Below are 26,092 nucleotides of genomic sequence, written 5' to 3'. Positions count from 1 at the left end.
AATAAATAAACGTTAAAAATTTTAAAAAAAGAATACAATTATATCAAATACTAAAATGCATAAAATTAGTGAAAATCAAGTTAAGAGAAATCAGGATTTAAAAAAACACATTAACAAAAATATGTGTATTTTTAAAGCTAAGGTGTTAAAAATAAATCTCTGATAAGAATTAAACACACAGGGGCGCCTGGGTGGCGCAGTCGGTTAAGCGTCCGACTTCAGCCAGGTCACGATCTCGCGGTCTGTGAGTTCGAGCCCCGCATCAGGCTCTGGGCTGATGGCTCGGAGCCTGGAGCCTGTTTCCGATTCTGTGTCTCCCTCTCTCTCTGCCCCTCACCCGTTCATGCTCTGTCTCTCTCTGTCCCAAAAATAAATAAACGTTGAAAAAAAATTTAAAAAAAAAAAGAATTAAACACACATCTACAGGGAAAAATTGACAGGTAGTATCTGTTCATAACATGATCCTCTGGGTTGAATGAAGCCACACCTACCCTGGTTCCTGATGGAGGGTGAGGACAGAGCCCAGGGAATAACAGCAGAGCAAGATTTCTCTCCTGCATCTTGAGGGGGACACAGTACCAAGCCCTGGGTTCCAGGGCAGCTGGGAGAGGCCAGGCCTCCCCAGGATTCTGCTCCACCCTGCAAAAGTTCTTGAAAGTGATAACATCAGAAGACAACTGGTCACAGGGTGAAGGGCTCACAGGGTGTCAGCAAGATGTCCCTCTCTCGCATATAAAAGGAAGTATCAGTTAGGTTAGGGTTAGCTGCAAGTAATACGGATCCAGAAAAAAAGAGAGTTCCACAACCTGGAAGTGCATTTCTTTCTCGTGTATCCATCCAAAGGTAAGCGCAGGCTCAGATGATAATTCTGCTCCCCAAAGTTCTCAGGGCCTTGGCCTCCTTCCAGCTTTCTGCTCACCATTCATAGGACCCTACACTCCGGCCTTGTCTTCATGACCTAGAGTGGAGGTCTAGCCCCTCTCTCCAGAAGGAAGGAAATAAGAAAGGGCAAAGGGAATATGCCAGTCAGTGCTTTTTTTTTCTCTTTTTATTTTATTTATTCCTGAGAGAGACAGAGAGACAGAGCATGAGCGGGGGAAAGGCAGAGTGATAAAGGTACACAGAATCTGAAGTAGGCTCCAGGCTCTGAGCTGTCAGCACAGAGTCCAACATGGAGCTTGAACTAATGAGCCGAGAGATCATGACCAGAGCCCAGGTCGGATGCTTGACCGACTGAGCCACCCAGGCACCCCAGCTCCTTTTATTTAAAGTGTATTTATTCATTTTCAGAGAGAGAGAGAGAGAGAGGGATAGAGAGTGAGCAGGGGAGGCACAGAGAGAGAGGGAGAAAGAGAATCCCAAGCAGCTCCACGCTGTTAGCATGGAGCCCAACGTGAGGCTCAAACCCACAAACCGTGAGATCATGACCTGAGCCGAAACCAAAAGTCAGATGCTTAACCAACTCAGCCACCCATGCATCCCATTAAGGAAGGTTTCCAGAACTTCCCCCACAGCAGTTGTAAGTAACTAAGTAACACTTAGCGGCAAGAGATGCTGGAAGATGTAGTTGCACCTGCACAGCTGCACATTTTGTTATGACGGAAAGTGAGAATGGATCCTGAGGGTCATTAAAAGTCTCTGTCCTGGTTGGCTGTAACATCAGCACCCTTCTCCCTTCCTCTCCTGAAGAAGGTGCATTTATTTCAGGTGAGAGACAATTTTAAGCATCTTTAATAACCCATATCTTGCTAGAGGAAAGAAGACTCCAGTAAAACTACATGAACAAACACTGGCATAAATATGAATGTTTCCACACACTGTGAGAAGGGTCATGATTTGATCACAAGTCACCAACACCTTACCCTGCTCTAATGCGTCAGGAATCTGAAAATGAAAGTTATTATCCGGTGGTGAAGACCCGAGTTTGCCTCTTGATACAAAGGAAGTCATTAGATTTCTGGTTTGGTTTCTGCCTTCTATTTACTTCCCTCAATGTCCTGCCCTGAATAAGTTACCCACCCGGATAAGCAGCCTTTCTCCCCATTTCCCTCTTTGGGATACACTGTTGGACCCAAAGAAATTTACAGAGGAATACAGAAGAATGTACAGGTCTCCCATTATACTTTCAGCACTGTATTAGTGACTAAGGAGTATCACAAAAGGAAAAGCCTTCAGGCCCTGTGACAAGCAGATGCATTTATAGGGCCTCAGTTTTACTTCTGTGTAATAAAGGAATTGAATTGCATTGGGGGTTCTATGGTCTGTATAAGGATATACTAAGTAGCTGGTCAAAAACGCCAGATCTCACATAGATGAGTAAATTTTAATGTAACAGTATGAAAACTCTGGTGATATCAGATTCCACACTGTAATTACCCTTTAAGAAACTGTTACTTGTCCCATTTTAGTGAAATATCAAAAAAAATCACAATTATCTGAGAATGCTATTAAAATATCCTTATTTTTTCCAACTACATACCTGTACGAGACTCCCCAGACTTCAACCAAAACAACGTATCACAACAGATTCAATCAATGCAGAAGCAGAAAAGAGAATCCACCTGTCCTTAATTAAAGCCTGGATAATAAGGAGATTTGCAAAAATATAAAGATGATACCACTCTTCTCACTGAATTATTTGTTGTTTTGGAAAATATAATTATTGTTCATGAGATGTGTATGTTAACGTGCGATGTTTTTATCGTTATCTCAAAAGAGATTAATAAATAAATATTTCAACTTTAAATTTTTTTTTTCAACGTTTATTTATTTTTGGGACAGAGAGAGACAGAGCATGAACAGGGGAAGGGCAGAGGGAGAGGGAGACACAGAATCGGAAACAGGCTCCAGGCTCTGAGCCATCAGCCCAGAGCCTGACGCGGGGCTCGAACTCACGGACCGCGAGATCGTGACCTGGCTGAAGTCGGACGCTTAACCGACTGCGCCACCCAGGCGCCCCAATATTTCAACTTTGAAGATGAAAAAAATGATAAAATCCAAGAATCCAAGCCTTCCAACCTTCCCCTCACACCACCACTGCCAGCACCATGAAGGCTTCTGGTTCAGCAGGAATGAGGCTTGGACTAAGAATGTCCATTCTTTTTCCTTCTTCTTCTTTTTAAACTTTAGTTCACATACAGTGCAATATTGGTTTCAGAAGTAGAATTCAGTGATTCATCACTTATATACAACACCCAGGGCTCATCGTCACAAGTGCCCTCCTTAACACCCATCACACATCCAGCCCATCCCTCACCCACCTCCATCCATCAACCCATAGTTTGTTCTCTATCATTAAGAGTCTCCTGTGGTTTGTTTCCCTCTCTTCTCTTCCCACCCCCCACAATATATTCATCCATTTTGTTTCTTAAATTCCATATGTGAATGAAATCACATGGTATTTTTTTTTCTCTGATTGACTTATTTCACTCAGCATAATGTATTCTAGCCCCATCCACATCATTGCAAATGGCAAGATTTCATCATCTTTGATGGCTGAGTAATATTCCATTACACACACGCACACACACCCCGCATCTACTTTATCCATTCATCAGTCCATGGACATTTGGGCCCTCTCCATGGTTTTGTTATTGGTGATAATGTTGCTATAAATATTGGGGTGCATGTACCCCTTCAAACCTCTATTTTTGTATCCTTTGGGTAGATACCAAATAGTTCAATTGCTGGATCATAGTTCTATTTTTAGTTTCTTGAGGAGCTTCCACACTGTTATCCAGAGGGGCTGCACCAGTATGCATTCCCAACAGTACAAGAGGGTTCCCCTTTCTCTGCATCCTCACCAACACCTCTTGTTACTTGTGTTGTTAATTTTAGCCATAATGACAGGTGTGAGGTGGTATCTCATTGTGGTTTTGATTTGTACTTCCCTGATGATGAGTGATGTTGAGCATCTTTTTATGTGTCTGTTTGCCATCTGTACGTCTTCTTCGGAAAAGTTTCTATTCATGTCTTCTGCCCATTTCTTAACTGGGTTATTTGTTTTTTGGGTGCTGAGTTTGATAAGTTCTTTATAGATTTTGGATACTAACCCTTTATCAGATGCGTCATTGGCAAATATCTTCTCCCATTCTGTAGACTGCCTTTTAGTTTTGTGGGTTGTCTCCTTCACAAGAATATCCATTCTTGATAATTCCCCCAAGTGGTTCTGATGCAGATGGTACTCAGACTACATTTTGGATGGGAGGTCTCTGTAGCCCCCCACCCCTAATTATAAATAGTAAAGAAAGGAAGAGAAATATATTACTTGAAGGACAATGGAGAGATTTACAAATGGTATTTTTGTTTCCTCTGAGTAGATTTCAGGGCCAATCATGTGATCTCCCCTCACTTTGAGTTAATGCTTCAAAGTGTCATGGCTTCCTCACCTGTCCTTAAACCTGCCTATCAGGCCAGTGTGCATTTAGCTATGTTTGAACTGAATGTTTCCTTTGGTAAAGCTTTCCTCCATTATAGTCATTTCTCAAAGGATTTATAACCTTCAAGGTAAAGGTCCCTGAAACAGGACTCGAAGGATGATCTCCACCATAGACTCATTAAGACCACTTCAGGTACATTAATGTCCTCGGTCCCCAGATTTATTGCAACACAGTAAAAACTCTTTTTAGAAAGCATACTCTTAGTTCCATTTATCCAGCAAGCTTTTCCAGAAAGAGATTAGAAGTAAAATGATTTGAGATAGAATCAAAGAATTCCATCTTTTTAATTAGTGTGTTAAACACAGGAACACCTAATACAAATATTTGACTATGTGGTCCAGCATTGGCTCTGAGGTCACCAGGGTAAATTTATAGGAAACTCTGAAGGCCCTCACAATAATTTTCTTTGGTTATGACTTCTCGAATTGCTCTTCATTGCCAATAGCACTGCATTTGGACATAAATAAAATTTGCTGAATTAGGGCACTGCTCTGGTTAAAATGTTTAATCTTCACTTTAAATGAGTGGTGGTCATTGAGGCCCTTCTGTTTTGTGGAAGAGGGTACCTTTACACAAGGTAAGTTCTTTTTACACAGCCTAATGACTCACTAATTTAAAATCCTTTTTGGGTAGATGCCAGGCTTGTCTGGTCAACATGGGGACGGAGAGGAAGCAGAAATCTGTTTCAAAAGTATTTTATGTTAGTACAATGCTACGATGCATAGTTTATTATTGAACATATTATGTAAATGGTTTTATTACGTGCTTCCGTGGGGAAAAAGTTGCTAATCACATGCTTAAACAGTATCTGCTTTGCACAAAAACCTGTCTCACAAAAGAGATTTAGTATTTCATCACTGATGCTTTATATCACGGGCTCTGGACTGTCTGTGTCTAATGTGCCAAATTTCTTCCTTGTCTGAAGTAAGAGGCAGCTGTGCTATGGAGAGAGAAGAGGCAAAGAACCTTGCACAGCCAGGACAACATGAGGACAAAGAGAGAGAGGAAAAAGCCCTAGGGACAGGGCATGGGGTGGAAGAGTGTGTGTTCTATTTCAGAGCACCTTTAAATGGACTTTTACCTTTCTATTAAGTTTTTACTCAGGGCTGTCTTTAAATTCTGTGTTAGGTAGAACCCTGAAATGTCTCTCTGTTACAGCACACTCTTCCAGTATCACCTCAAAACTGCCCACCCCCTACACAGCACCTAAAAGTTTCTTTGCCTCTCCAGGGCCCAACCTAGTGCCCAGCACTTGGTAGACATTCACTAAAGGTTTGTTGAATGAATGGATAGTTGGATGGAGAGAATAGAGAACCACCAATTTAACACATCTTTTAAAGTACAGATCTCTTCATGAAGGTTAGAGGTCTGTTGGTTGTTGTCATGAATGTGGATGGGTGAAGTGACAAAAAATTTGGAGTATGAGACACTAGCAGAGAGGAGAGGAGAAGGCAGGTCCTGTTCGGGACATCAGTGAGCAGCCAGAAGCAGAAGCAACATGAGGGCTTTGAGCCCCTGGAGGATGGTGGTGAGGGTGTAAAGAATCCCAGTGAATTTTCCAAACTAGGATCACATCATTTCTGGTTGGACATGGTATCTCTCCTGAGCTTTAACAAAATTATTTTCTTTCTATTCATCCTCCACCCCAGTGTCAAGCCCCTGAAAAGCCAAGGTATCCTCTAGCAAAGAAATGCTTGCAATTACTTATTTTGAGCATCTCAAAGGGGAAATGGCATAGCTCCAAGAGAGGGCTCGGGAAAGTTAGAGAGGCATCAGCAGTGGCTCTCAGCCATACAGTTTGAACAATTTATTTAATTTCCCAATCTCTGACAGACCTGCCATCCTCCTCTCAGAAAATGATGCTATTTTCATCACCAGAAACAAGCCATTACAGGGGTGCCTGGGTGGCTCAGTCAGTTATGCGTCTGACTTCGGCTCAGGTAATGGTCTCATGTTTCATGAGTTCAAGCCCCGCATCCGGCTCTCTGCTGTCAGCATGGAGCCCACTTTGGATCCTCTTTCTTCTTCTCTCTCTCTGCCCCTTCCCCACCTGCTCACTCGCTCGCTCTCTCTCACACACAAAAATAAATAAACTAAAAAAAAAAAAAGCCATTACATTTATGTTAGAAAGAGGCTGTCCAGGGGTGCCTGGGTGGCTCAGTCAGTTAAGCATTCGACTTCAGCTCAGGTCATGATCTCACAAGTTCGTGAGTTCAAGCCCCATGTTGGGCTCTCTGCTGTCAGCACAGAGCCAGGATTCTCTGTCTCCCTCTCTCTCTGCCCCTCCCCCACCCCTCTCAAAACTAAACAAACACTACAAAAAGAAAGAAAGAGCCTGTCCATTGATGAGGAAATAGTTATATTATAGATGACTATGCAACAGTTTAAAAGAATGAGGTTGATAAAAATCTACCAACAAGAAGAGTTCTCAAAGCCAAATTCTTAAATGAGAAAAGCAAATTGGGAAAAGTATGCTATTTCACCAATTTCTAAAAAACACATGTGTCAACAGTATATTTCTGGATGTATGCATATATGTAAAATCATACAAATAGATCTAGAAGCACCACACTGGTAACACACTGCTCCTAGAGACAGGATTAGGACCAAAGGAAAACTGATCACAAGTAACTTCTGTTTCATCTGTATCAGTGCTGGAAACAAACAAGCAAAATCAAATTATGGCCTTTTCCTCTGGAAAATAAAAGAGGAAAGAGGTTCCTGGATGGCTCAGTCAGTTAAGCGCCTGACTTTGGCTCGGGTCATGATCTCACCGCTCGTGAGTTTGAGCCCCACATCGGTCTCTGTGCTGATAGCTCAGAGCCTGGAGCCTGCTTTGGATTCTATATTCCTCTCTTGCTCTGCCTCTCATCTGCTCGTTCTCTCTCTCTCTCTCTCTCTCTCTCTCTCTCTCTCTCTCAAGAATAAATAAAAAAAAATAGAGAGACATATTCACGAATCACTCATTCACATTCTGGTGGGCCTCTGATACTCCTGACTTACTGAGTCATTATCTCCAAAGGCTAGAAAGGGCCTACTCCATGTTTCTGTTGTCCATTACAGTTGCTACACAAGGCTAATGAGCACTTGAAATGTGGCTAGTCCAAGCTGAAATAGGTTGTCCCAAAATATACACCAGAATTCAAAGATTCAGTAAAACCAAACAAAACAAAAAATAGTAAAATACCTCATTAATAATATTGTGTATATTTATTACAGGTTGAAATTATATATTAAATAAAATATATTACTTAAATTAATTTTATTCATTTATTTTACTTGTTTTTCATTTATTTTACCTTTTTAAATGTGACTACTGGAAGATTTTAAATTACATCATGTAGCTTATGTTACATTCCTGTTGGACAGTGCTGGTCTAGGTGATGAAAATTTTAAACATGGCAATTACCTGAATAACCCTATGAAATTTATACAGTAAACATTTTTTTTCTATCGAAGAAAATTTAAATGTGTGCTTCATCAGCTTTGGATCCATTTTGGCTGGCTTACATTCAACACATGCACTGAGTAGGTATGTCCAAAACTTCATACCAAGCTTCAGCTAAAGCTCATTACCTTGTAGGATTATAACGAAGATCCCAAGAGATGGCCTATTTAAGGTGCTTAGTCTGGAATTGTCTAAATGTGAAGTCATCTTTGGGCTGGAGGCTGAAAAGAAATTATCCTTTTACTTCTCCCAGTCATTCAATAACCCTTCTAGGCCCAATAAATGTAAGTGCTCTCATCCTTCCTCAATTCAGTACTAAAAAGACACCCATTCAATTCTCAATTGCTCCACACAGATTTTTTTTAAATAATTTTTTTTTCAAATTCACCCCACCTAATTTATTACCTATTTCCCTTTTTTCTCCCCTTTTGGGTTGCTTCAACCTTTTTCATCATATTCTTCTAAAATTAACACCTCATTCTCAAACCTCTTCATTTTCTCAGCAACCTCCTCCAGGTGACCACCTCTGCCCTCTCGTTGTTATTTGCTGCAAACACAGACCTCCTAGAAAACCATTTATTCAGACTTAGTGATTTGGACATAGCTGTTTATTCGAATCAGCCATTTCCTTATTGTTCTAATTTCACTTTCAAATTCTATTTCCTTGGTTATTTGCTTCTCAGATTACAAATCACTTTTTTCCAGAAAGGAGGGAAAAATTTAGTACATATGGTCGCACTGAAGTATTTTCTCCAGTCCTTTCTTATAAAAGTAGTTGAGCTTAAACTGTATGTTTAAGAACTGTTCAATTCCCTGAAGGCAAATTAAGCTTCAATTAAAAAAAATAATAATAAGAGGGGCGCCTGGGTGGCTCAGTCGGTTGAGCGTCCAACTTCGGCTCACGTCATGATCTCACGGTCTGTGAGTTCGAGCCTCGCGTCGGGCTCTGTGCTGACAGCTCAGAGCCTGGAGCCTGCTTCGGATTCTGTGTCTCCCTCTCTCTCTTCCCCTCCCCTGTTCATGCTCTGTGTCTCTCTGTCTCAAAAATTAAAAAACATTAAAAAAAAAAAAAGAGTAATTGAGCCAGACGTGTTTTTCTCTTAAGAAAAAAAAATTTCAAAAAAAAAAGAAAAAAAGAAAACTAAAGTTTCTCCCTAGTCCTCCGTTGACATTCCTAACAAGGAACCTTAACGGACACAAGGAATAACAATAGCCAACATTTATAGAGTCTGTTATAAACCCAGCACAGTTCCATGCACTTGACATTTAATTTTTTTTTTTTTCTTAACAGCAATTCCCCAGCCTGCTCAAGAGGAAACTGCTGGGTAAAAGTAGTAGTTCATTACCTTGTCTTCTATTTGTTTTGTTTTGTTTTTTTCTGTTATGCACCAGGGAAAACCCTGGTCATAGGTTTCCCAATCCCTGGTTTTGAATATTCACACCCAAAGTCACTAATCTTTCTTGTTAACACCTTGTAGTTTGGCCCTTGATTAATTCAACCAGTGATTAGCACTTCTACAATAAGTGTTAATCTCTCTTTTAAAATACCTCAAAGCTCGGCCCTTTATTGAGGCTTTCTGCCCCAATCACAGTACACAGGAGAGGGTTTCCCTATTGTGAGTGGTATCTACAAGGCATTTCCCATGCATACCACCAGCTTGGGAAAGGCCTGCTTCAAAGTCCTTTGCACAATTAAAGCATATGGACTCATAGGCTCAGGTTTGCACCCACCACATGCAGTAGACTCCAAATGTGTACAGCCATTAATTATGTTAAAAGCAGGGGCCAGCTACTTCGACACCAAAAGGGCATAAACCTCCAGAGGGCAACATGGGCAGTTTAGCCTGGGAGGAGGGGATTCACTGCTGGGCAGTGCTTTCTGGTTCCCAGCCACCCAGATGCGAAGTTGGTCAAGCATGAGAAACAGAGCCTTCTTAGAAGCAGCCAGCATAGCCGTAAGTGCCTCGGCTGGCAGGTGTGAAGGCCTCAGCTCTCCAAGAGCAGTTTTCTCCCTGACAATGTATGTATGTGAACTAACGCATAATTTCGGGGAGGTACCCTAGTCCTTTCCATTTCACAAGTGAGGATATGGGTTTACTTTAGAGGCATTTGTCTAGGCTCACACTCTTGAAGTAGCAAGCCCTGAGAAGGCACCCCACGTGAAGAAAGACAAACATAACAAGCTAACTTTTCCTTTTCCATTTAAAAGAGAACGGCTTTGATCTTGGGTTCATGGTAGGTGGTCAGCTTTCATGGGAGGCTATAGTTTCAACACTTTAAAAAGTTTCATATAAAGGCAAACTTCCCCACATGCCCTCCACTACTTGTAGCTGGGGGAAGGGGGCACTCAACATAAAAGACTATTCTAAGAGAACACGCCAACTAATTTAAATATTTTTCTTTTATAGCACAGCAGTGATGCCACAACCCCACCTTTAGGATGCATTTGCCCATTAGCCCATTCTTTCCCGTCATCAACTCTTTGACACAGGCATAGCGAATATCCTCATTCCATTTTACAGATAAAGTGGAAGCCCAAAGGGGAAGCCCAAAGTCACCTAAATATATGATCACACAGCCATGATACTGAGTGGAGGTAAGATTTATATTTAGGTCCCTCTAGCTTGTGTGGCCAAGAGCATAAGCATACTCTATTGGGCTCTTTCTCAATCAGAAGGATCAGAACTTGGCATAAGCTATTTATCAGCAGCAGAGCAAGGGCTGGAAAAAAAATCAGTAAACATCACAGTTGAGTCACAGTAGAGTCAACAGTAGAGTCAAAAGGCTTAGGGAGCAACAAGCCTGGCATGGTGGTAGCAGTCCATTATGCAAAGACCCAAGAAACTAGGGTAGAGAGAACTGGGAATTCCAAAAGAGGAGTCAAGGGCAACTGTGGGTAAAGGCATGCTTTCAATACACTTTACCCTCACTCTCTCCTAGACCAGACGGACCTGGACCAATACATGGTTCTTGAGTTTTAAAGTAAGATCTCCGTGAGGGGAGAGGGGTGGCTTATTAAAACACAGGTTCTGGGGGCACCTGGGTGGCTCAGTCAGTTGAGCATGTGACTCTTGATTGTGGCTCAAGTTGTGACCTCATGGTTTGTGAGATCCAGCTCCATGTAAGGCTCTGAGCTCTGAGCCGATGGCACAGAGTCTGCTTGAGATTCCCTTTCCCTCTCTCTCTGCCTCCCCTCCCCCACCCCACTCATGCTCTCGCACGCTCGCTCTCTAAAATAAATAATTTTTAAAAAACACACAGATTCCTTGTTCCACCTATTCCTATGAATCAAAATCTATGAAAGTGAGAATGTGCATTTAAACAAGCTTCCTAGGGATTCTGGCCACACTTGGAGAAGCATAGGCCAGATTGCAGGGGAAAGTCTGCAGGTGTGTGTGGCTTCCTGCAGCCAAGACAGCTCAGCTTGGTTCTGCATTGAATGAGAGCAGATAAGCAGGGGAAAGCTTTTGCATGAGCTGAAACAGGAAAGGACAATTACTATAAGAAGTGTGCAAATCCAATGAGAAAATGTTCCAACTTTTCCAACAGTGGTCCAGCATTGCAAAGATGTAGGCGTATGAGATTAGACGGAAGAGCTGGCTACCTGGACATCTATTACCAAACAAAGTCTAATGCCAGAAATGAAAGAGAAGATATCACTACAGATCCCATGGGCATTAAAAGGATAATAAAAGAATATTATAAACAATTCTATGCCCACACATTTGATAACCTAGATGAAATGCACCAATTCCTTGAAAAACACAACCTGCCAAAACTCACACAAGAAAAAGTAGCCAATCTTGGGGGACCTGGGTGGCTCAGTCGGTTAAGCATCCAACTTTGGCTCGGGTCATGATCTCACAGTTTGTGAGTTCGAGCCCCGCATCGGGCTCTGTGCTGACAGCTCAAAGCCTGGAGCCTGCTTCAGATTCTGTGTCTACCCTCTTTCTGCTCCTCCCCCACTTGTGCTCTGTCTCTCTCTGTCTCTCAAAAATGAATAAATGTAAAAAAAATTTTTTTTAAATAGCCAATCTGAATAGGTCCATATCTATTTTAAAAAGTGAATCAATACTTAATAATCTTCCAAAACAGAAAGTGCCAGGCCCAGATGGGCCCACTGGTGAATTCTACCAAAAATTTAAAGAAGAAATTATACCAATTCTCTATCCTGTTTCTAAGGATATCCTCCTTCAGAGGACAGAAGCAAAGGAAATCTTCTGAACTTGTGCTATGAGACCAGCACTACCCTAATATCAAAACCAGATAAAGATACTGCAAGAAAAGAAAACTGCAGGCCAATATCTCTTATGAACACAGATGCAGAACTCCTTAAGAAAATATTAGCAAATTGAATCCAACAACAATGTATAAAAGGAATTATACACCATACCAAGTGGGACTTGTCCCAGGTATGCAAGACTGGTTCACAATTCAAAAATCAATTACTATAATCTATCATATCAACAGGCTAAAGAGGAAAAATCATATCATCATATCAAAAGATGCAGAAAAAGCATCTGCCAAAATTCAACAAACACCAATTCATGATAAAAAAAAAATCTCTCAGTAAACTAGGAGGAGGATAACTTCCTCAACTTGATAAAGAATATCCACAAAAAAACCTACAACTAACATCACATTTAATGGTAAGAAACTTGAAGCTCACCCACTAATCAGGAACAAAGCAAAAATATCCTTTTTCACCATTTGTTTTTAACATCATACTGGAGGTTCTAGATAATGCAGTAAGACAAAAAAAAGGAAATAGAAGATATACTGACTGGGAAAGAAGAAACAAAACTGTCTTTGTTCAAAGATGACATGATCATCTATGTAGAAAATCTGAAAGGAATGACAAAAAAAATCTCCCATAATTAATAAGTGATTATAGCAAGACTGTAGGATTCAAGTTCAATATACAAAATCAATCACAATATACAAAATCAATCACTTTCTTATATACTATCAATGAACAAGTGGGACTTGAAATTAAAAAAAAAATAATATCATTTATATTATCATTCCCCCAAAATGAAATACTTAGGTATAAATCTAACAAAATATGTACAAGATCTACATGAGGAAAACTACAAAACTCTGATGACAGAAATCAAAGAACTAAATGAATGGAGAAGATATTCCATGTTCATTCATAGATAGGAAGACTCAATATCATTAAGATGGCAGTTCTTCTCAACTTGATTTGTAAATTTAAGTCATTCCTCATCAAAATCCCAGCAGGTTATTTTGTGGATTTTGGCATACTGAGTTTAAACTTTATATGTAAAAGCAAAAGACCCAGAATAGCCAACACAATACTGAAGGAGAAGAACAAAGCTGAAGAACTGATAATACCCAACCTCAAGAATTACTATAAAGCTGCAGTAATCAAGACAGTGTACTATTGGCAAAAGAATAGACAAATAGATCAGTGGAGCAGAACATAGAGTCCAGAAATAGACCCACATAAATATAGTGAACTGATCTTTGACAAAGGAGCCAAGACAAATGGAGCAAAATAGTCTTTTCAACAAATGGTGCTAGAACAAGTAGATATCCACACACAAAATAATGAATCTAGACACAGACATTGCACACTTTGAATTTAACTCAAAATGCATCCTAGACCCAAATGTAAAACACAAAACTGTAAAACTCTTAGAAAATAAGATAGGAGAAAACCTAGATGGCTTTGGGCATGGTGATGACTTTTTAGTTACAACTCTAAAGGTATGTATACGCTGGACTTCATTAAAATTAAAAAGTTCTGCTCTGTGAAAAGACAGTATCAAGGGAATGAGAAAACAAGCCATAAACTGGGAGAAAATATTTGCAAAAGACATATGTGATAAAGAACTGTTATCTAAAATAAAACCCAACAATAAAAAATGAACAGCCTTACACCGTGGTGAGCACAGCATAATGTATAGAGAGGTTAAATCAGCGTGTTTTACACCTGAAACTAACATAACATCGTGCGCCAGCTATATGTAAATTTTAAAAAAAATTTTTGAATGAATAACCTGATTAATAAATGGGCAAAATATCCGAACACATCACTAAAGAACATGTATAGATGGCAAAGAAGCATAAGAAAAGATGCCCAACATCAAAGGTCGTTACAGAATTGCAAATTAAAACAACAATGAGATCCCACTACACACCTACTTGAACGGTCAGAATCCCAAACACCGACACCCCAAATGCTGGCAAGGCTGTGGAGCAACAGGAACTTTCATTCATTGCTGATGGAAACGCAAAATGATACAGACACTTTGGAAGACAGTTTGGCAGTTTTCTCGCAACATTAAACATGTTCCTACTGTATGATCCAGCCATTGTGTTCCTTGACATTTACCCAAATGAGTTGAAAACATATGTCCACACAAAAACTTGCATACTAATGCTTATAGCAGCTTTATTCATAACTGCCAAAACATGGAAACAACTGAGATTTTCTTCACTAAATGAATGGATAAACTGTGGCACATGCAGACAATGAAATAGTATCCAGCACTAAAAAGAAATGAGCAACCGAAGAGGCTACACCTGTGTGGGGGCAAGGGGTTTATGGGAGATCTCTGTAACTTCCACTCAATTTTGCTGTGAACCTATACTGCTCAGGTCATGACCTAATGGTTTGTGAGTTCAAGCCCTTTCTCAGGCTTGGCACTGACACTGTGGACCCTGCTTGGGATTCTCTCTCTCTCTCCCTCTCTTTCTGCCCCTCCCCTGCTCACACTCTCTCTCTCAAATTAAATAAACTTTATTTTTAAAATTAAAATTAAAAAAATTAAATTAAAAAATAATAAAATTATTATTACTATAAAATTATAATAAATAAAATGTCATAATTATTACACAGCACTTGGTCTTCCAAAATACTTTCAAATTTATACTGAAGATTTAAAAATATTGGGGCATCTGGGTGGCTGAGTTGGTTAAGCATTTGACTCTTGATTTTGGCTCAGGTCATGATCTCGCAGTTGTGAGATGGGGCTCTGGATCAGGCTCTACACTGACAGCACGGAGCTTGGGATACTCTCTCTCTGCCCCTCCTCTACTCACATGCTCTCTCTCAAAATAAATAAACATTTAAAAAATATATCTACATGGGTGACTATGTTATAAAAGGGACATTAAAAAGACCAGTAAGCTGGGGCGCCTGGGTGGCTCAGTCGGTTAAGCGTCCGACTTCAACTCAGGTCATGATTGTTGGGCTCTGGGCTGATGGCTCAGAGCCTGGAGCCTGCTTCGGATTCTGTGTCTCCCTCTCTCTCTGCCCCTCCCCCGTTCATGCTCTGTCTCTCTCTGTCTCAAAAATAAATAAACGTTTAAAAAAATTTAAAAAAAAAGACCAATAAGTTTAACTTTAATGTCCAAGAAAACACTGGAGAAAAAAATAATAAACCAATTTTTAAATCCCACAAGAGAACAAAGTACATGATACTGACTTTAAAGAAAATTCTGGTCAGGAGAAGAAGGCAGATTATACAGAGTAGCAGCAGAGCAGAACTGATCTGGCTAATTATCGTGAGACTTTTGTCCCACCTCCTTGGGCTTTCTAAAAGGTCAGGAAACAGGAGTTTAGTGATATTGTTCTTGGCTGGAAAGGCAAACATTTTCAATGAATTAAAAAACTGCAGAGAGCCTTTAGAGGTCAGTTGTGGGTCCAGTGGTATTGAAAGGGTCTGTGGGGAAGCCTTTAATACAGGAAAAAAGAAGGGCACTGCCAAGGTGGTGGGATGGTCAGAGAGAAGAGGTATGCTACCAGGCACCCCACTTTGGCAGGTCTTAACCAGAACTCCCTGAAAATTGCTCTTGGAAGGCCCCATCCCAGCTACAGAAACACTGATCCAGAATGTTCTGACCCTGTTGAAGTAAGAGCCATGTGAAACAGAAACAAAGACCAGATATGTACTTCTCCTCTTGCTTCCCCAAATATTCATTCATTCACTCTTTCCTTCATCAATATATATTGATAGAGTGCCTCCCGTGTGCTAGGTTATGTGCTAGGTGCTGAGGTCGCATCAGTAAATAAAACAGCGAGTCCTCGCTTTCATGGAGGGAGAGGCAAACAATAATATAATAAATAGATATGTGATAACATGTTGGGATATGAGACGTGCCATGAAGAAAAACAAGGCAGGTAAAGGAATAGAGAGGGATGAAGTATTGGGGTGCTATTTTAGATGGAGGAAGGCTTCTCTGAGGGGGGTGAAGTTGGTGCAGAGACCTGACTGAAGGTGTTTTTATTTTTTATTTTTTTATATTAAATATAATTTATTGTCAAATTGGTTTCCATACAACACCCAGTCCTCATCCCAACAGGTGCCCTCCTCAATGCCCAGCCCAACACTCACTTTCCCCTCTCCTCCATCCCCCGTCAACCCTCAGTTTGTTTTCAGTATTTTAGAGACTCTTATAGTTTGCCTCCCTCCCTCTCTGTAACTTTGTTTTTTCCCCTTCCCCTCCCCTTGGTCTTCTGTTAAGTTTCTCAAGATCCACATATGAGTGAAAACATATGGTATCTGTCTTTCTCCGACTTATTTCACTGAGCATGCTACCCTCCAGTTCCCATCCACGTTGTTGTAAATGGCCAGACTTCATTCTTTCTCGTTGCCAAGTAGTATTCCATTGTATATATAAACCACATCTTCTTTATCCATTCGTCAGTTGATGAAGGGGTTTTTAAAGAACTAGATTTAGTAACATCAATAGGAACGTGATGAAATGTTTCCTGTGGTACTGCAGGGATTCTCAAATATGAACTGAAAGGTGAAAAGGTGGTACCCAACTGAAAACAAGAAGTTGGGACAAGGAGACTAGAACATGACAAGCAGAAGAGGATGGTGAGTTTTGGTATCAGACAAACATGGCTTTCAATCCCCGCCCTGCTGTGTGACCTTTATGAAGTTATTTAACTTAAGTCAGCCTCAGTTTCCCCATCTGTATAACAAGGCCCAAGTAAAGTATCAGCTTTACAGATTTATAAGACTTGTAAGAATTCAATGAGATGATATATATGACTATCAAGCCCAGTACCTTGTCATACTGTAAAAGTTTTTTTTTTTTTTAAGTTTACTTATTTTGAGTCAGAGTGAGTGTGGGAGGGGCAGAGAGAGAGGAGAGAGAGAGAATCCCAAGCAGGCTCCACACTGTCAGCCAGAGCCCAACACGGGGCTCAAACTCACAAAGCTGTGAGATCATGACCTGAGTCAAAAGCAAGAGTCAGAAGTTTAACCGACTGAGCAACCAGGCACCTCTACTGTAAGTTTTTCAAATAATAGCTATTATTATTTACCAGAATGTTACAAATTGGTTAGTTTAATTTTCTTACCCCAAAGAATTTTATTTTGTTTTATCCTATTTTATTTTCAAATATTTATTTAAATTCTAATTGGGGCGCCTGGGTGGCTCAGTTGGTTGAGCGTCCGACTTCGCTCAGGTCACGATCTCACGGTCCGTGAGTTCGAGCCCCGCATCAGGCTCTGTGCTGACAGCTCGGAGCCTGGAGCCTGCTTCGGATTCTGTGTCTCCCTCTCTCTCTGGCCCTCCCCCCGTTCATGCTCTGTCTCTCTCTGTCTCAAAAATAAATAAATGTTAAAAAAAAAAAATTTAAATTCTAATTAATTAACATATAGTGTAATATTGGTTTCAGGAGAATGTAGTGATTCATCAATTACATATAACACCCAGTGCTCATCATAACAAGCACCCTCCCTAATACGCATCATCCATCTAGCCCATCCCTCACCCACCTCCCTCCATCAACCCTGTTTGTTCTCTATCTTTAAGAGTCTCTTGTAGTTTGATTCCCTCTCTTTTTTTTTCCTTTCCATATGTTCATCTGTTTTGTTTCTTAAATTCCATATGAGTAAAATCATATGGTATTTGTCTTTCTCTGACTTATTTCACTTAACATAATATACTCTGGCTCCATCCATGTCTTGTAAATAGCAAGATTTAATTTTTTTTGATGGTGTGTGTGTGTGTGTGTGTGTATGTGTGTGTACCACATCTTCTCTATCCATTCATCAGTCAGTGGACATATTGCCCCAAAGAGTTTCAAAACAAATATGCTCAAAACATGCTCAAAAGAGAAGAGGGGTTTTAGTCTAGAATCCATGGATCTGTGTGTTGGGAATGAGAGTGTCCATGGATTGGTTTTTAAGATGTCTGTAAATCCCTGAAACTGTGTGCAAAATTTGGGGGATTATATGTGCATTTTTCTGAGAAGAGGACAACTGGCTTTCATTACATTATCAAAGTAGACAATGACCTCAGCAATTAAGAGTCACTGCTTTTTAAATGAGCGTTTAATTGTCTTTGTTATTTGCCTGATTTTCCATTATAGGTTATTCTGCCTTTCTGATCAGAAAGTATTTTTTTCCAGAACAATGTAAGTTTTAAAAATGAACAAAAATATTTAAAGGTCTCTCTCTCCTTACCATCTTATTAGTTTAAGGATATTACCTATTGGTGATAACATTCTCTCTTTTTTTTAATGTTTGTTTATTTTGAGAGAGAGACAGTGAAAGCAGGGGAGGGGCAGAGAGAGAGGGAGAGACAGCTCAAGTAGGGGGGAGAGCAGAGAGAGAGGGAGAGAATCTCAAGCAGGCTCTGAGCTGTCATCATAGAGCCTGACACAATGCTCAATCCCACAAACCACGAAATCAAGACCTAAGCCAAAATCAAGAGTTGGACAGTTAACCCTCTGAACCACCCAGGTGCCCTGATAACATTCTCTTTCATTCTCCTTTTCACTTGCTAGGGCTGGAAAGTGAGTTTTGTTTGTGTTTTTTCAGTTGATTTACTTATTCTGAAACAGAAAGAGAGAGAAAGAGAGAAGGAGCATGCGTGTGAGCAGGGGTGGGGCAGAGAGAGAGGGAGAGAGCAAATCCCAAGCAGGCTCCATGCTATCAGCACGGAGTCCTACACAGGGATCAATTCCACAAACTGTGAGGTCATGATCTGAGCTGAGATCAAGAGTCGGCCATTCAACCAAATGAGCCACCCAGGTGCCCCTGCAAAGTGAGTTCTTATTCACTTTGATATTTCTTAAAAGGTGCATCTTCTCCTTGGGTTGACTTTCTGATTCTATGCTTAAAAGAGACAGCTGCTGTTTCATTCTCTTTCTTACCTTTATAGCCTAATTTCCTTTTTTTTAATGGAATTTTCTTTTATTTATTATCTGTGAGTACAGCTGAAACCCAAGTTACATGAGTGATACACTCCTTAAAAAGAAGAAAGAAAAAAAAACAACTATGCAATCTGAGTCTATATAATGGAGAGCTTCACAACTATGGACTAGATTTAGAATGCACAAAATCTTACAGTGAAATTTACAAATTTATCAAAAACTAGTACATACCAATTGCAATTTGAGGAAATGACCCATTGTTTTTATACTTGCATACAGTTTGCTAGGTCATTTGCTTCATTGGCCATATGACAGACTATGGCTGGCTCCTTCAGCCTGCCTGGATGATTCTTTGGTGAGAAGTTAACAGTATCTGAAGAGTCGGGGCCTCCTGAGAGAAGAGAGTCTCTGAATACATTATTTGTTAAGACTCTTGATAGCAAAATCCACATCCACCTTCAACTGGACTAAGCACAGAGAGAGAACTCATAGGCTGAAGCAACTAAAAAGTCCAGGAGTCAATCTTTAAATTTAGACTCAACCAGACTAGGGTCCCACACTATCAGGCCCTCTCTCCATCTGACCTCTGAATCTCAAAAAAAGCCCCATGCATGTAGGGGTCCTGGTAGAACAGGACATAAGTTTCCCTACAGCCAGCTCTCCCAACAAGAAGGCTTCACTTCCTCAAATAAGTCCAATGGAGGTTCTTGCAGGAATTAGAGGTGTCCTGCTGTCCTCCTTACACATGCCTTGTGAATGGGGATGGTCCCTGTGATCCACATGGGCTGAATATGGGAGAGAGTAGATTCCCCAAAGAAAAACTGAGGTTCCATATCAGAGACTGTCCACTGCCACTCAGCATACATTTCCCCCCTTCCCTGCACAGAATTCTAATTATTCAGGTAGAATAGAGATCCCTTGATCATAGGAAGAATTTGATCCCTGCACTACAGGATGAATTATGATTAGAAATCTTATTCCTTCAGCCCTACTATTGTTCTAGGGCTGGTCATGTGATTCAGTTCCAACCAATGAGAAATAAGCAGAAGTGTGTTGAGTAGAGCATTTCGGAAAGATGTGCTTTGCCGGAAAAAAAGATCTGCCATGATTCTTTCGGCTCTTTTGCTCTCTATCCTTCTTTCTACTAGGAATATGGATGTGATGCCAGGGAGGCAGCAGCCATATTGTCACTATAAGGCAATAAGCATGAGGATGCATATGAATACTCCCTCCCAAAGCTAGTAGACCAGAAAAATGTAAATTTTCTGTGTACCTGATAGTTCCAATGAGCCCCTGCACTAGCCTTGACTATTATCTGATGCAAGACTTATTATCTGATGCAAGAAACTTTATTTAAGCTACCATTCATTGTGTTTCCAGTTACTTGTGGCCAAATACAATTCTAACTGCTGCAGATGCTATTACCAGAAGAATAGGGAATGGATCCTGGGCAGTCAAAAACAACCAATTTTCACCAGAGATATTGAAATACAGTAGTCCCCACCTTATTTGGGAAGGATACATTCCAAGACGCCGAGTGGATGCCTAAAAGCACAGATCATAATGAACCCTATATACATTATGTTCTTTCCTATCCGTACATGCTGATGGTAAAGTTTAACTTATAAATTAGGCATAGTTAGAGATTAACAACAATAATAGTACAATTACAACAATATACTGTAACTAAAATTATGTGAATGTGGTCTCTCTCAAAATATCTTACTGTACTGTACTCACACTTCTTCTTGTGATGATGTGAGATGATAAAATGCCTACATGATGAGATGACTGAGGTGACTGATGTAAGCATCGTGATGTAGCATTAGGCTACTACTGACCTAACAATACATCAGATCATCACCTCTGGACCACAGCTGACCACAGGTAACTGAAACTGTGAAAAGCAAAACCATAGGAGACTAATCTACCGATAAACCAAGGCTGGATTTTTCCATTTCTTCAAACCTGTACCAGGAAATCACTCTAAATCATAGAAAGGAAAAGCAAGAAGAGGTGGAAAGAGGATGCATAAAGGAATATGGAAAGAGGATGCATAAAGGAATATGCATCTCAGACTGATTTAGATCACTCTTTCCTCACTGAGAACAGATAGGGTGATAAATACTCATTCTACCAATTAAAGATGAATCTGAGTAGGGGCATCTGGGTGGATCAATAGGTTAAGTGTCTGACTCTTGATCTCAGCTCAAGTCATGATCTCACAGTTGGTGATTTCAAGCCCATGTCGGGCTCTGTGCTGACACCACAGAGCCTACTTGAGATTCTCTCTCTTGCTCTCTCTCTGCTCCTCCCCAGCTTGTGCTTGCACACTTGCTCGCTTGCTCTCTCAAAATAAATTAAACATTTAAAAAAGTAAAGATGAATTTGAATGAACAAGTTCTTTATTTTACTTTTTTTTAATTAGTTTTCTTTATTTTTTTTTTAATTTTTTTTCAACGTTTTTTATTTATTTTTGGGACAGAGAGAGACAGAGCATGAACGGGGGAGGGGCAGAGAGAGAGGGAGACACAGAATCAGAAACAGGCTCCAGGGTCCGAGCCATCAGCCTAGAGCCTGACGCGGGGCTCGAACTCACGGAGTGCGAGATCGTGACCTGGCTGAAGTCGGACGCTTAACCGACTGTGCCACCCAGGCGCCCCAGTTTTCTTTATTTTTAAAAGGCAGAGAGAGAGACAGACAGAGAGACAGAGCGCGAGTGGGGGAAGGGCAGAGACAGTGGGAGACACAGAATCCAAAACAGGCTCCAGGCTCTGAGCTGTCAGCACAGAGCCCCATGTGGGGCCCGAACTCATGGACCTTGAGATCATGACCTGAGCTGAAGTCGGATGCTCAACCGACTGAGCCACCCAGGCGCCCTGAGTGAACAAGTTCTTTAAAATGTTGGGGCGCCCGGGTGGCGCAGTCAGTTGGGCGTCCGACTTCAGCCAGGTCACAATCTCGCGGTCCGTGAGTTCGAACCCTGCGTCGGGCTCTGGGCTGATGGCTCGGAGCCTGGAGCCTGTTTCCGATTCTGTGTCTCCCTCTCTCTCTGCCCCTCCCCTGTTCATGTTCTGTCTCTCTCTGTCCCCAAAATAAATAAACGTTGAAAAAAAAATTAAAAAAAAAATAAAATGTTAACACCATGTTTCCAAGGAAGTTTACACCTAAGTCAAAAGAGAATAGACTCTAGGACTGCATTCAAAACCTATATCTGCCCCTTATTAGCTGTAAGAACTAGAGAAAATTATAGTTAACTGAGTCTCAGTTTCCTCTTGTAAAGGATGGGGATAATGACCTCTATCTTATAGGGTTGGGTTTTTTTTTTTCCTCTGTTAATTTCTTTTAAAAAAAATTAAGACATCATATACATCACTGGTTTAAAAGATGTTATAAAATGTATATCCATGAACCGGGGCACCTGTCTGACTCAGTCAGTGGAGCATGTAACTCTTAATCTTGGGGTCAAGTTCAAGCCCCACGTTGGGTGTAGAGATTAATTTTAAAATTTTCTAAATAATATATTTATATATCTATATATACATATAGATATAGATAGATAGATAGATTTTTTTTTTACACCTGAACCTTTACACCTAGAAACCACACTCTCTGAGTTTCACTATCCTTTCAATTGTTCACAATCATTTACTCGCTTCATTTATTGGACCCCTCCTATGAGCAAAGCACATGTACATCTAGCATATATTATTTTATATTCTCATGAGGAACTTGATCACTGGTTCAACCGCAGGAAACTTGCCCCGTATTTCCTACTCACTATGCATACTCCATAACAACACCATTAAGATGCATAGTGTCAACTCCCCACATGAATGTAACTTTCATTCCCAAGCTGGGATCTTTGTCATTTTTGTCTACTACTATATCCCCATAATATAAAATAGTCCTTGTCTTATATAGGGCACTCAATAAATATTTGGTGAATGGATGAATGAATCTTTTACCTCTGTTGGGTTCTATGATAGGTACACCTTCTTCCTATTTGAGCCTTCCTATTTCCCTAAGCATGTTGAAATCTGTTTATTTCCTGAAGTTCACATGAGGCTTAAAATTGTGAAATAAAGGGAAGGATGCTTTCTGACTTTAGTCACCTTAAGAGAAGTGGCAACATGCTGAAAATGACACAAATGATAGTTCAGGCCAGGTCATGTCAAATGGACGTAAGCCAAAGATTTAGTCATTCTGAATTGCCACATCTTTTTAAGACAACATAATAATAGTGACCAGGCATTGTGCTAAGTACATTACATATATGATCTCATTTACTCCTTCAAACAATCCGAAAAGACAGGTATCATTACCCCCAATTTACAGATGAAGACAGTGGGATTTAGAGAAAACAATGTACCTAAGATCAATCACCCAGATAGTAAGTAGTGGAGCCAGCACCCAACTCAGGTCTGTTGACTCTAGAAAAATGCTCTGAATCACTTTGCCATATTGCCTTATCTGAAAGCCAAAGCCCCTGAAAATAGGAAATAGACCGGTACAGATGGGTCCAACCAAACCTAATCTTGAAGTAATCTTGACCCATGTATAAGAGATGGTCAAGAGCCAAAATTCAGATTATTATTCATAGGTATCCAATACGATTAGTTTCAGGTTCTCACCCAGGAAAGGGGCAGACCTTCTCCATTGACCAGCTGTTACTTATTTTAAATATCACCCCTTTGAATGACATTTATTCACATAATATCAAAGGTCACTGGAGATCAATAATATTCTACTTGAAAGCATACTTGCCAAAACATTTTTTTTTTTGAGACAGAGAGAGGGCACAAGTGAGCAAGGGGCAGAGAGAGAGAGAAAAAATCCGAGGAGGGTCTCGAGAGGAAAACAGAGAGAGAGAGAGAGAAGCAGGGCTCACCCAAAGTGGGGCACGAGCTCACCCGATGAGGGACTCAAATTCATGAACCGAGAGATCATGACGTGAGCCGAAGTCAGATGCTTAATGACTGAGCCACCCAGGCACCCCAAAATATTTTTTAACATTTTTAAAGTTTTTATCATAGAAAATTTCAAACATACCCAAAAAGAGAGAGAAAGTAACAGCTATCCCTCACTCAATGAGTTTAATCCATTCCTAAAAATGCTTCCTCTAAATAAACAAGAAAACAAATTCAGTTAAGTGTATTAGTTTGCTAAGCCTGCCATAACATACTACAGCCTGGGTGGATGAAACAATAAAAATTTATTCTCTCACACTTCTGGTATAATGATAAAAAATCACCACACCAAAAGAAAGGGAGTTGTTACTATATACTAACTAATTTGGATGTAAATTTAAAAAAAAAAAAAATAGAAGACATTTAAAAAAAAAAAAAAAGAAAGGGAGTTGTTGCTTAAAAAGTGGTACATTTCAAGAGTCACTATGGTGAAAAGTCATTAAATGAGCAGTTGTTATATAAGTCTATACAATGAGCCTCCATGCTTCAAGTCACCAAGCTTCAATTATCAACCCATGGCCAATCCTGTTCCATCCATTCCTTCACCCAGTTTCCCCTCCCTCACCCAGATTAATTTGAAACAAGTCTAGGGGCGCCTTGGTGGCTCAGTCAGTGAAGCATCCGACTTCGGCTCAGGCCATGATTTCACGGTACATGAGTCTGAGCCCCACATCAGGCTCTCTGTGGTTAGCATAGAGCCCGCTTCGGATCCTCTGTCCCCCTCTCTCTCTGCCCCTCCCCTGCTTGTGCTCTCTCTCTCTGTCTCTCTCAAAATAAATAAATAAACTTAAAAAAAATAAAAAAGAAACAAGTCTGTACCATATTTCATCTGTAAATTAGAATTATTTTTGGAAAAGAGACATTGATAAGCTTTGAATAGATCACGTGCAAATCACAGTGAAGTTCTACAAATACTCCCCAATATCACATCAACTTTCCTGATAAAAGACTCTTTCCATACGAAGCATTTATGGTTTAGACATGGTTTAAAAGCTCAATTCTGTCATTATTCGCTGTATAATTTTGGCAAATTATCTAGTTTCTCTAAGCCTCAGCTCCCTCATTCAAAACATTGTTTTACTGAGTGTTTCACATTGTTGTACTGAGCAATAAAAAAATATATAATGTACTTAGCATAGTCCTGCCATCATAAACACATAATAAAGGTTGCTAATTTGTTTTTCAATGTCTGGCACAGAGTAAATGCTCAATAAATTGTTACTTACCACATGGTTGTTTCATCCTGTGACATCTGATGAACTTTGCTGGTTTGGTTATCCATGCTTGGTACTGCCAGTGAGACTGTCTGACTCTAAATCTAGAATCTTCTCCCAGGGATGGATCTTCCCTAAGTACAGCTCAGCTAACTAGTTCCTCCCCTTCTCCTCACATCCACAAGCTAGTTAAAATTGAGAGAGCAGGGGCGCCTGAGTGGCTCAGTCAACTGAGCATCCGACTCTTGCTTTTGACTCAGGTCATGACTCCACGGTAGAGCTCTGCATCGGGGCTCCATGCTCAGCATGGAGACTGCCTAAGATTCTCTCTATGTCCCTGTGCCCTTCTCCTCTGCTTATGCTCTCTCTCTAAAATTAAAAAAAAAAAAAAAAAGGCAAGGAGAGCACACAACCTAGCCCTCAAGTCGGTACTTGAAAAAAAGAAAAGTCGGTAAAGCAGAAGGAAGAATTCACCAAACTACATCCGAACATGTGGAAGGTCTAGAAATAGCTCCACATACTAAGCATGAGAAGATTTTCAAAAGCAGTGTGGCAGTGTATGCAAATACGCTGCAACAGAGAAATGAGGAAAATGACAAGATGATAAAACAGCAGAGTGAGATGAAAAGGGAGACAGAGGTTAAGGAAACAAATCAAGGGCCAAAGCAATACTACTGAAGAATTTTTTTAAGTTTTTTTTGTTTTTGTTTTTGAGAGAGAGAGAGAACACGTGTGAACAAGTGGGGGAGGGGCAGAGACAGAGGGAGAGACAGAATCCCAAGCAAGCTCTGTGCTGATAGCTCAGAGCCCGAGACGCGGGGCTCCAACTCACAAACCGTGAGATCGTGACCTGAGCCGAAATCAAGAGTCGGATG

At 40.5% G+C, this 26,092-nt stretch overlaps 1 protein-coding gene across 1 annotated transcript in view; it reads right to left on the bottom strand.

Annotated features, from left to right (window-relative positions):
* Nucleotides 1–25,343, bottom strand: part of EXOC6 (exocyst complex component 6) — a 277,514-nt gene extending 252,171 nt beyond the window's left edge. Inside the window, exon 1 of the mRNA XM_047824816.1 lies at nucleotides 25,230–25,343. Within this exon, the coding sequence (XP_047680772.1) occupies nucleotides 25,230–25,285 (56 nt within the window). The 5' untranslated portion in view covers nucleotides 25,286–25,343. The remainder of the gene's footprint in view (nucleotides 1–25,229) is intronic.
* Nucleotides 25,344–26,092: the final 749 nt, after the last annotated feature.

The sequence above is a fragment of the Prionailurus viverrinus genome, chromosome D2 (assembly GCF_022837055.1).
Source record: "Prionailurus viverrinus isolate Anna chromosome D2, UM_Priviv_1.0, whole genome shotgun sequence".
Lineage (NCBI taxonomy): Eukaryota > Metazoa > Chordata > Mammalia > Carnivora > Felidae > Prionailurus > Prionailurus viverrinus.
The sequence above is the reverse complement of the archived record's forward strand: the minus strand, read 5'-3'. Positions and strand labels throughout refer to the sequence as shown.